We start from the raw sequence: 12,552 nt of genomic DNA, 5'->3' as shown, positions 1-12,552 counted from the left end.
GCACTTGTTATTTCGAAAGTAGTATATGATGTGCTGGAAGCTTTATGAGCAAGAAATCTGGAACTTAAAAAAAAAAAAAACACATTAAGCATGATTTTTTAGCACCAAAGCCAATGGAGTAATAAATTTGAGTTGAAACAATTAAGTTCCGCAACAAAAATTGATATTTTAAATAAAATTTTAGTTTTAATGAATACCAGGTAGCACTTGTTATTTCGAAAGTAGTTTACGATTTGTTGGTAGCTTCATGAGCAAGAAATCTGGAACTTAAAAAGAAAAGGAAAAACACACTAAGCATGTGTTTTTTCTCACCAAAGCCAATGGAGTAATAAAGTTGAGTTGAAACCATCGAGAGGTCAAATATGAAGATGTCAAATATGAAAAATTAGAGAAAATAATTGGAAACACCAACATATATTCAATCGAATTTTTCTGTCAAATTATTAAAAGCAATGAAAATGCATCTCCAGTGAGTCAACTTAACTGCAAACAGTTTGCCAAGAGGCTTAGCTGATTGACTGGATAATTGATAGAAAGTTCACAGACAACTTATTTGTGTTAACATCTATCATTGCCTCGCAACAGTGTATTTTTTCTGTGAAATCGTTTTGAAATGTTTTCAGACAGGCTTGGTGTCATATCCCTCTCGTAAATAACCCAGGGTAAAAACAAAAGTTACGAATCAGTTATAAAATTGATTGTTGGTATTTGTGAAAACCGAATGAGGGGATTCCGTGATAACAACCACATAGCCACAAGCAAATCCCTCCAACAACCACATACACACACCGCAGTTGATCGAACCTGTAGGTTCCCTACAACTCAAAAAGTGCTGCCGTTGTGCTCCATATTCTAAAAGATAATGGTGAAAGACATGAAGAAATCAAGTCCAATAACCAGATTTGTGTTCGTGTATGTTCCTTGCGCTCGGCCCACAATATGGCCAGACGAAGATTCGGATCGAGGAATTTTTGGTTATGATATTGTTCATAACTAAGGCGGTTCCAAACTTGCCCAGGCTTGAAGAAGATCCATTTAAACCCGCAACTGTAAAGGAAATGAGCTTACTGATTCATGCTAGCCTGGCACACGAGTATAAATTCATGAGAGAATTCACTGTGCCTGCTGACTGCAATGTAGAGCCCATTTCTACTACCTATCAAGATGGGGTGCTGACTGTTATAGTTCCCAAGCTTCTTCCACCGGAACCGAAGAAACCTAAGACTATTGTAAGGCACGGTGTTTTTACACCATTAGATAAGTAGCTGCATTCCTTATAGAGAAGAATAAGTTGTTTTTTGGATTGTTGGAAAATATTATGTTAATGCATGCAGTAAAAGATTAAATATTTTTATATGTTATCTTGGTGAAGAAAACATGTTGTTTCATGCAGTAAAAGATTAAATATTTTATATGTTTTCTTGGTGAAGAAAACATGTTAATGCATGCAGTTAAAGATTGAATATTTTATATGTTTTCTTGGTAAAGAAAACATATTAATGCATGCAGTAAAAGGTTGGATATTTTATATGTTTTCTCGCTAAAGAAAAGTATTTGAATGCATGCAGTAAAAGATGAGTATTTTATATATTTTCTTGGTAAAGAAAACATGTTGGATATTTTGTATGTTTTCTTGGTAAAGAAAAGCATTTTAATGCATGCGGTAAAAGATGAGTATTTTATATGTTTTCTTGGTAAAGAGAGTATTTTAATGAATGCATATTAAAGAAATAGAAGTTAATATTTCCTTTATGGAAGAAAAGATTGCAAATAAAAGAAATAGAAGTTATGTTGGATTTTATTGAAAAGGGATATATGCTTTATTGCATTGGGATACTAGTTAACTTCGAAGTTTCTTGTGGAAAATTTATGCATTGCATGCATGATAGAAATTGCTATATGATGTGATTCTTGGCACATCGATAATGATTCTAACTTTCTTGAGGAAAAATGTATGTTCTATATACACAAATATAGTGTCTTTTTAGAAAAAGAGAACATTCTTCATGCATGAAAATAATGACTTTATAAGAGACTTCTTGAGAAACAAAGATAGAGAATCTTTCCTTAAAAGACACACATGAATAGTGTTCATGCAAGAGCAAGAATCCATACTTGTTTCATAAAAAGGCTACGTAAAAAAAATTGTAATAAGAAAAAAACACATGTTGCATGCACATAAGGGTAGCTATTGTGACTTTGGAAATGTGAGTCTGTGTGTACATAGAGAAAGTGATCATATTAACTTTCTTGAAAATAATAATCGCTTGAAGAAATTGTCTAGTTAGATGAGTTTTGTTGATTTCTTGATTGTGACGCATAAAGGGTAGGTAAAACTTGTTTATGTATCTTGATTTTTATGCATAAATATGGATATCTTAAATAATTTCTTGACAGGTAAGCTTGAGAAACCCTCATATATGAAGATAGAGAAATGAGGTTATAATGACTTCCTTGAAGAAAAAAGTATGTGGTTTGTTGTATGAAATGATGGTAGTATTCTAGTGAAGGGAATATGTGTTGCATACATTAAAGAAGGGTTAATATGATAAGCAATGGTATGCACAAAGAATAGTCATTGTGATATGGAGTTATGTTCTTTGTATGTTAGAGATACTATGTTGAGTTCTCGAAAAATAACTATGTAAAAAGAACATATGTGCTTAAGCATAGAAACAACAGTTTATTACATGTATGAAGATACAAAGATTGTGTTATACATGTTAGTAGAACTAATGAGTTGGATCTCTTAAAGAGAATTATGAATTAGTGTGAATAAACATTGTCAAGGTAAAACAATATTTACTTGAGTATATGTACTAGTTAAATAATATGTCATGCTTGATCATGCATATGAGTAGATGCTTAAAGATATCTTTTAGAGGTTGATTATTGATTGATTAATATAGTATCTAATCTTTTTGTCAAAGCTTGTTGATGAGAATATTGACAAGAAACGATGGCGGTTGGTGCCAAAGAAAAGTGATGTTTAACGTTGTGGCAGGAAAAATATTAATGGTCCATGTAGATGAGTTCGAGTTGCAGGATCATACATTGCTGGAACAATCATGCCACAAGGAATGTTGTATGTGGCGGTATGTAAGTAAAAGATTACATTGAAATTGTATTAGCTTTTAGCTAGTTATGTGACAACTTAATGATAATTCATTGTAATAATTTTATAGCAATGGTTATGGGATGGAATCCATTATAACCCATTGAGTGAGGGGTAAAAACCCTCACGATATTTTAATAAAGAGATTAAACGTTTGCTGGTTTTCATCCTACGGGGTTTCCAGGGTATATCAGTGTTTAATGGTGTGATTGCCTTTTGTGTCATTTGGATGATGTTGAATCCTTAATGATGATGTTTCTTTATTTGATGTGATAATCATAATGTCCTAGTACGTGATTATTTAATATGGTTAAGGATATCATGAAATGGTTGCAAGGATTCATGAGACAGTTTATGTTATTACACTACCACAGTGATGGTTAATGGTTATGAAAATGGTTGTGCAAGTTACTGTCTTCTATTGCAATTTACTTGATTTACTAATGTACATCATATCTAATGGTTAATGAGGAATTGTGGAGTTGTGAATTTGATAATTACTTGTGGGTAAATTGTATAAAAAAAAATTCTAACTCCCTGCTTTTATGTGAGAGGTTACCAGGGTATGTGACAAGTGGTATCAGAGCTAAAGGTCGCAGTACTGGCGCCTTTGGGGATTGGTAAGCGGAAAATAAATTTAGGTATGCCACCAGTGAGAATTAACTCAGGTATGAGTTTAACCATTCACATATTTATTTACGTAGTACACTACTTTCGGCATGATAAGTGTGATTCGTGTGTATAACTGCTTTGCGTAGTAAGTAATAAAGTTGCTGCATAACTATGTTCATGACATTGGATTCTTTATGAGGATAAAAGACAATGAAAATTTTATCGCATTTAAGAACAATATTGAACACTCATTGAGGAAAGTGACAATCAACTACCAACTTTTGATTTGCAAATATGGCAATAACAATGATGCATTTATTAAACAAGATTGAAGTTACAATGAGTGAAACTTAATGAGCCAATACATGAATATAAATTATGGGGAACATCCTTGAATAGGATGACAAATTGTTTTAAAAGGACATTAGAAGAACCCCTTTAGATATTGAAAATATGCAATGAGTCAAGTAGCGAGACTTGATTGTCATAACTAATTTCTGATTCATTTTTGCCATCGTTTCATTAAGATGATTGGTAGTTATGATTGGTTAGTGTTGTTTGACTAACTAATAACACTTATGTGCGTGAATTGAATCTGATTTAAGATTATCACAATTCGTAAAACAAGTGAATATGGTAGTTACTTCCTGTATTGGTTTGTTGATGGAAATACATTGTGGGAAATTGGAAATGTTTAGATTGTTACCTCAACTATCATAGGCATTTACACAGTACTGAATATTTGCATATACTTTTATTCATGACAGTATTGTGCCACAAACTAAAAATATTAGGGAAGTGAATACTTGCTAAAGGATGCATATGTATAACTAATGTTGCTAATGGGATTGAGTAGTGGTAGATTAATGGAAACAAGGAAACTCGTCACGTAAAATGTTGCAATGAGAATTGCAATCATAAATTAGAGAGAATAATGTTATATGATATGCATGATTTTGTTATTTGGAAATAAAAATGCATACAACATGTATGTCAGTTATGTTTCCTAACAATCTAGATGTTGTGGACCCATGTTGAGGGTTAAGTGTAGATGCATGGTATACATGTATGTTTGTTTTGTTAATGATAATGATTATATGGTTCATTATGTAGATTACTTTGGGAAAGAGTGATAAAAGAGAACTTTAACATGCCAGACAGTTGCAGATAGTTGTGAAGGGCTAGAATGCCTTGGGTTGATGGCAGTTACCTGCCTGGAGGGGTTGATGGTACTTGTCTGCCCAGATTGTGAAACACTGGAATGCCTTGGGTTGATGGCAATTACCTACCCGGAGGGGTTGATGGTACTTGTCTGCCCAGATTTCTTCTCCCTAGAGATAGATTATCTCAATAAGGAAAAAGAGTTTATGTGATCATTGGAATTCTTGAGCTGGTTCGCCAGTGGAATTCCATGTTAGACCTGGTAAGGTCTCTATCAAAGAAATTGTCTGGATGTGAAAATCACTCTATTGGGTTGTGGAAACTAGTTCCCTTAGGTTGGGAATTCTTTAGCCTATTGTGGTTCTCATAGCTAAAAAAATTAACTAATCAGCTATGTGTTATGCTAAAAACTGAATTTTACATATAGTTATGTTATGCACATTTAACAATAAATGAGCTTAGTGCTCAATAAGCAGTTATTGGAAATTTTAATTCCTTTATTGCATTATTAATTTTGTAAACATCTTAGTAGGGAGTAAGGCAATATTCACTTGATGCAGTGATTGAATTTTAGAGAGCAAGGTGCTCTTTTGGTACTTTTAGAAGTACTCTGTGGATGTCTTTAGTGAGAGTTAATTCAGTGTTCATGTGGAGCAGTGATGAGCTCTTAAGTACTTGTAAAAGTATTGTGATTTAAAAATCATCTAACATTGCACAATTGATTGATAATTAAAAGTAGTTCCTTTGACTCACAATATTATGACTAATGCGATTGAATTAGTTTGTCAAACATTACAAGATTGCTTACCATGGAGGGTTGATGGGTTGTCCAACCAGTATTAAAATGCTTACGTGAAAGTGCTCATAATTCTCAAGAGTAGATTGTAAGTAATGGTAAGTTGATATAGAGTTTGGTTTTTGAATCTGAATAAGGGCCAAGTGGTGGCAATTAGAACTTGCATATTTTTGCAGTTATGAATTCTTATGACTATTGATGTTTCTTATGATTATATCATTATTATTTTGTTTGTTGTCATTTCTTGGAATGAAATATTTGATTTTAAAGAGGAAGGATCACATTTTGTGTAGTTTAGATGGTATATCATGAGTAAAATCTCAAGTTCCCAACGAGAGATGAACACCAAGGACGGTGTTCCTGTTAGGGGGGGAGTATGTCATATCCCTCTCGTAAATAACCTAGGGTAAAAACAAAAGTTACGACTCAGTTACAAAATTGATTCTTGGTATTTGTGAAAACCGAATGAGGGGACTCTGTGGTAACAACTGCACAGCCACAAGCAAACCCTTGCAACAACCGCATAAACACACTGCGGTTGATCGAACCTATCGGTTCTCTGCAACTCAAAAAGTGCTGCTGTTGTGCTCCATATTCTAAAAGATAATGGTGAAAGCCGTGAAGAATTCAAGTCTAGTAACCAGATTTGTGTTCGCGTATGTTCCTTATGCTCGGACCACAATATGGTTAGAAGAAGATTCAGATCTAGGAATTTTTGTTATGATATCGTTCATAACTGAGATGGTTCCAAACTTGCCCAGGCTTGAAGAAGAGCCATTTAAACCTACAACTGTAAAGAAACTGAGCTTACTATTTCATGCTAGCCTGGTGCATGGGTATAAATTCATGAGAAGAGTTCCCTGTGCCTGCTGACAACAACGTAGAGCCCATTTCTACTGCCTGTCAGGATGGGGTGCTGACCGTTATAGTTTCCAAGCTTCCTCCGTTGGAACCGAAGAAACCTAAGACTATTGCAAGGCACAGTGTTTTTACACCATCAGATAAGTAACTGCATTCCTTATAGAGAAGAATAAATTTTTTTTGGATTGTTGGAAAATATTATGTTAATGCATGCAGTAAAAGATTAAATATTTTATATGTTTTCTTGGTGAAGAAAACATGTTAATGCATGCAGTAAAAGATTAAATATTTTTATATGTTATCTTGGTGAAGAAAACATGTTGTTGCATGTAGTAAAAGATTAAATATTTTATATGTTTTCTTGTTGAAGAAAACATGTTAATGCATGCAGTTAAAGATTGAATATTTTATATGTTTTCTTGGTAAAGAAAACGTGTTAATGCATGAGTTAAATACTGAATATTTTATATGTTTTCTTAGTAAAGAAAACATGTTAATGCATGCAGTAAAAGGCTGGATATTTTGTATGTTTTCTTGGTAAAGAAAAGTATTTTAATGCATGCAGTAAAAGATTAGTATTTTATGTGTTTTCTTGGTAAAGAAAACATGTTGGATATTTTATATGTTTTCTTGGTAAAGAAAAGTGTTTTAATGCATGCAGTAAAAGATGAGTATTTTATATGTTTTCTTGGTAAAGAAAGTATTTTAATGAATGCATATTAAAGAAATAGAAGTTAATATTGCCTTTATGGAAAAAAATAATGAAAATAAAAGAAATAGAAGTTAAGTTGGATTTTATTGAAAAGGGATATATGCTTTATTGCATTGGGATACTAGTTAACTTTGAAGTTTCTTGTGGAAAATTTATGCATTGCATGCATGATAGAAATTGCTATATGATGTGCTTCTTGGCACATCAATAATAATTCTAACTTTCTTGAGGAAAAACGTATGTTTTATATACAAAAGTATATTGTCTTTTTAGAAGAAGAGAACATTCTTCATGCATGAAAGTAATGACTTTATAAGAGGCTTTTTGAAAAACAAAGATAGAGAATCTTTCCTTAAAAAACACACATGGATAGTGTTCATGCAAGAGCAAGAATCCATACTTGTTTCATAAAAAAACTACGTAAAAATAATTGTGATAGGAAAAAAACACATGTTGCATGCACATAAGGGTAGATATTGTGACTTTGGAAATATGAGTCTGTGTGTACATAGAGAAAGTGATCATGTTAAGTTTCTTGAAAATAATAATCTCTTGAAGAGATTGTCTAGTTATATGAGTAGTGTTGATTTCTTGATTGTGATGCATAAAGGGTATGTAAACCTTGTTTTTGTATCTTGATTTTTATGCATAAATATGGATATCTTAAATAATTTCTTGAAAGGGAAGCTTGAGAAACCTTCATATAGGGAGATAGAGAAATGAGGTTATAATGACTTCCTTGAAGAAAGAAGTATGTGGTTTGTTGTATGAAATGATGGCAGTATTCTAGTGAAGGGAATATGTGTTGCATACATTAAAGAAGGGCTAATATGATAAGCAATGGTATGCACAAAGAATAGTCATTGTGATATGGAGTTATGTTCTTTGTATGTTAGAGAGACTATGTTGAGTTCTCGAAAAAATAACTATGTGAAAAGAACAGATGTGCTTAAGCATAGAAACAACAGTTTATTACATGTATGAAGATACAACGATTGTGTTATACATGTTAGTAGAACTAATGAGTTAGATCTCTTAAAGAGAATTATGCATTAGTGTGGATAAACATTGTGAAGGTAAAACAATATTTACTTGGGTATATGTACTAGTTAAATAGTATGTCATGCTTGCTCATGCGTATGAGTAGATGTTTAAAGATCTCTTTTAGAGGTTGATTATTGATTGATTAATATGGTATCTAATCTTGTTGCCAAAGCTTGTTGATGACAATATTGATATGAAACGATGGCGGTTGGTGCCAAAGAAAGGTGATGTTTAACATTGTGGTAGGAAAAAGATTAATGGTCCATGCAGATGAGTTCGAGTTGTAGGATCATACATTTCTAGAGCAATCATGCCACAAGGAATGTTGTATTTGGCGGTATGTAAGTAAAAGATTACATGGAAATTGTATTAGCTTTTAGCTAGTTATGTGACAACTTAGTGATAATTCATTGTAATAATTTTATAACAATGGTTAAGGGATGGAATCCCTTATAATCCATTGAGTGAGAGGTAAAAACCCTCACGAACGTTTAATAAAAAGATTAAATGTTTTCTGGTTTTCACCCTACAGGGTTTCCAGGGTATATCAGTGTTCAATGGTGTGATTGCCTTTTGTGTTAGTTGGATGATGTTGGATCCTTGATGATGATGTTTCTTTATTTGATGTGATAATCATAATGTCCTAGTATGTGATTATTTAATATGGTTAAGGATATCATGAAATGGTTGCAAGGATTCATGAGACAGTTTATGTTATTACACTACCACAGTGATGGTTAATGGTTATGCAACTTACCGTCTTCTATTGCAATTTACTTGATGTAATGACGTACATAATATCTAATGGTTAATGAGGAATTGTGGACTCGTGAATTTGATAATTACTTGTGGGTAAATTGTATAAAAAAAATTCTAACTCCCTGCTTTTACATGCGAGGTTACCGAGGTATGTGACACTTGGTTTGGTTTGACACAGTAACCTTCTGGAAAGACATACCAGAATCCAAAGACTCAAAAACACCCAAAAAAGGTGCATGAGAAGACAACAAAGCGGGAAATTATTTAAAACGATGGCAGATGGAATGGAGGTTTCATCGCTGGAGAAAACATAACCATCAAAAGCAAGGCGAAAGCCTTCAGTGACACGGAATACATAATTCTTGACATTCCCGTTTTCAAAATGGACTGAGACAACATATTTATCTGGATTCGAGGCACCAAAAATCACAACCCAAGGACTGACACAGAATTCATTTTGCCGTAAATTTAAAGGTTTCCCGAACAGAAAAACTAAGCTTCTGAACGATAGAGAGGATACATTTGTGAACTTGCATAACAACAAATCGTTCCTTTAAAGAAAATCATGAATCAAATTATTGAAACTAAGAAACAAAGAAAACTAAAAGAGATAACGGATCATTGCCAAAACGTGATCTTCAGTCTTTGAATCTCACTGACGAAGAGATATTTTCATAAATTACATGCAATAATATTTCACAGAAGTTTTGAAAGCACAATTAAACGAAAAATTAATAGAAGAAATATAGGTTATAGTTAGCCATTAGGGCTATTCAACATGCCTTTTCCAACAGTAAAAACAACTTAATGTAACCTAGCGAAAAACCTACAAGCAGAACCCTACATGAGAATGACCAAGATTCAATAACTTGGAAGCAGCAGAACTTGGAAGTCAGTTTTTGGTTGGGGCGCTCATCCTCGATAGCATTTGCAGCAGATAAAGTTGAGCTTAGAAGGAGTTGAGTACCCACCTGTACAAATATCAAATCCATTAAAACCCCATATTAAGCTTAGAGGAATTAGAGGTTATCAAATCAGAAAGGGCATTGAATTATGCTAGAGGACAACTTTCCCACCTGTGGTGGCTTGGAAACACAAGGCTTGACCAGCCATAACAGGCAGAATATTAGTTACCGTAAGTAAGCTCAATGGCCCTCTATACATGTATAGAAAATGAAAGAAAAACCATTAGAAAGAACAATCAAAATATATATATATATATATATATATATACCTGATCCTTACTATTATTTTTTAATGCAGATAAGACAATACTTCTTTGGACATTTGGAACAATAGACCACTCTACCTTTGCCATTTCTTTTACAATGATGGAAATTCATATTCACAGTGTTCTGTGATGTTTCCTTCATTTTATTCTCCTATGCTGGAATATACCAGGAAAAATCACGGACTCTAGTATTAGAATCCACCCCCATCTGCATTTTCTGACAAAATTCTTGGTATTCTTAACCTTGGAAACATCAGGAGTTGAGGTAATATTCAACCCCTCGTTGCTTAAATTCAGTGGCACAGGTCGTTTAGGCTCTGTGTTTGAAACCAATGCACTGTACTCCAAAAAGCCACTAGTTGCTTCCTTATTGCAATCCTCATCAATTAACATCCTCTTCGTTACCCTTGCACCTTTTGGTTCAATTTAACTATGGCGTTATTCAAGATCGTTTCAATAAACCCAAAAGATGTTCCCCGGACGACCAATTTTAAACAATCAATTTATAATATATGGAGGAGAAAATTTAGCTAAAGGTGCAGGTAAGTTCCACGCGGTAGCCTTGCAAAAGGGCCATACAGTGGCTAGGATCTCTCCAATTCTATGCAAGTTTTTCTCTCAGAGGAATCGAGATTCACTAGATAACACAAGGAAGATTGATCTGTACCTTCAGAATACTTTCTCATCTGGTCGTATGTTCAAGTCATCCTGAGTCACCAACTTATTCTCTCTGCATATGCACATGCCGTTTTGATAAATCAATCTCATAGATAAACAACCATTGTGATTATTTTGAGCTTTTCTTCCAAATCCATAATTAATATTGGTAAATTTTGCACTCTTATTAATACTATCTAAAAATCGCACACACCAACAACAAAAACAACACACCAACTACAAAACCAAGAAATAGAGAACTTCATGCTTGATTTTAAAACTAATATTAATGTTATTCGATTTAAAACTAACATTGATGGTGTTGAATTTAAAGGAAATAGCGACTTCACTTGAGGAGCCTTCGCTGGCTAACTAGGTACTCTCGGATTTTGGTATCTAAGTAAAAAGAATAACAACTGACTTTAAAGGAAATAGTGACTTCACTCGAGGAGCCTTCGCTGGCTAACTAGGTACTCTCGGATTTTGGTATCGAAGTAAAAGAATAACAGCTGAAAATGGTGTTATTCATCCAGCAATGATATGTGAAATTGTAAAAAAACACAAAACAAAAGATTTACAGGGATATGTCGTGGCAGTGTCTAATTTATTAGGGATATGTCGTGGTAGTGTTTAATTTATTTGTGGGTAATAGTGGATAACTGAGAAGGTTGTTCATATTTTGATCTTGCGTCAATTTATTGGTTTAAAAGCAATTGATTTTTTTAGTTTTGAAAGCAAGTTGATCTTTTTCCCAAAATGACAAAGGATACTGAGAAAAGCATAAAGACAAATATATTTTAAATTTTAAGAAAATATAAAAATTAAAAAAATTAAAAATTATATATATATGTGTGTTTTTGAAGGTTATTTAAAAATATATATTATTATTATTATTATTTAAAAATGAACATTTTACAATTTTTTTATTGAGATTTTAAAATTTTAAAAAATAAATAAATATAAAAACAATAAAAAATAAAAAATTATATAGGTGTGTGTGCTTTTCTGGAATTATTTAAAAGTATAATATTGTTATTGTTGTTGTTATTATTTAAAAAATAACATTATGTATGTAAAAATTAAAATGATATATATTTTAAAATTATTATTTTAAAAACAACATATTATATATATATATGTTTTTGGAATTATTTAAAAATATAATGTTATTGTTGTTATTATTATTATTATTATTTAAAAGAAAGTTGATTTCTTTCCCAAAATCAAAGGCATATTGAAAAAAAGGTAAAGACAAATATATTTTAAATTAAACAAAAAATTAAAAATTAAAAATTAAAATTTAAAAATTAAAATTTAAAAATTTAAAATTATATATATGTGTATATGTGTTTTTTTAGGAATTGTTCAAAAATATAACATTGTTGTTGTTGTTGTTATTTAAAAGTAAGTTGATTTCTTTCCCAAAATGAAAAGGGATATTGAGAAAAATATAAAAACAAATATATTTTTTAACTTTAAAAAGATGTTAAAATTAAAAATTATATATATATATATGTGTGTGTGTGTGTGTGTGTGTGTGTTTTAAGGTTATTTAAAAATATAATATTATTATTATTATTTAAAAATGAACATTTTACAGATTT

General features: G+C 32.0%; 1 protein-coding gene across 1 annotated transcript; it reads left to right on the top strand.

The window, feature by feature from the left end:
* Nucleotides 1-914: 914 nt before the first annotated feature.
* Nucleotides 915-1,265, top strand: LOC149261105 (17.3 kDa class II heat shock protein-like). Its single transcript, XM_089367735.1, has one exon. The coding sequence runs from the start codon at nucleotides 915-917 to the stop codon at nucleotides 1,263-1,265; it is 351 nt and encodes a 116-aa protein (XP_089223861.1).
* Nucleotides 1,266-12,552: the final 11,287 nt, after the last annotated feature.

The sequence above is a fragment of the Pinus tabuliformis genome, chromosome 6 (genome assembly GCF_031772625.1).
Source record: "Pinus tabuliformis cultivar Carrire ecotype Pingquan chromosome 6, CPIR1, whole genome shotgun sequence".
NCBI lineage: Eukaryota > Viridiplantae > Streptophyta > Pinopsida > Pinales > Pinaceae > Pinus > Pinus tabuliformis.
The sequence above is the reverse complement of the archived record's forward strand: the minus strand, read 5'-3'. Positions and strand labels throughout refer to the sequence as shown.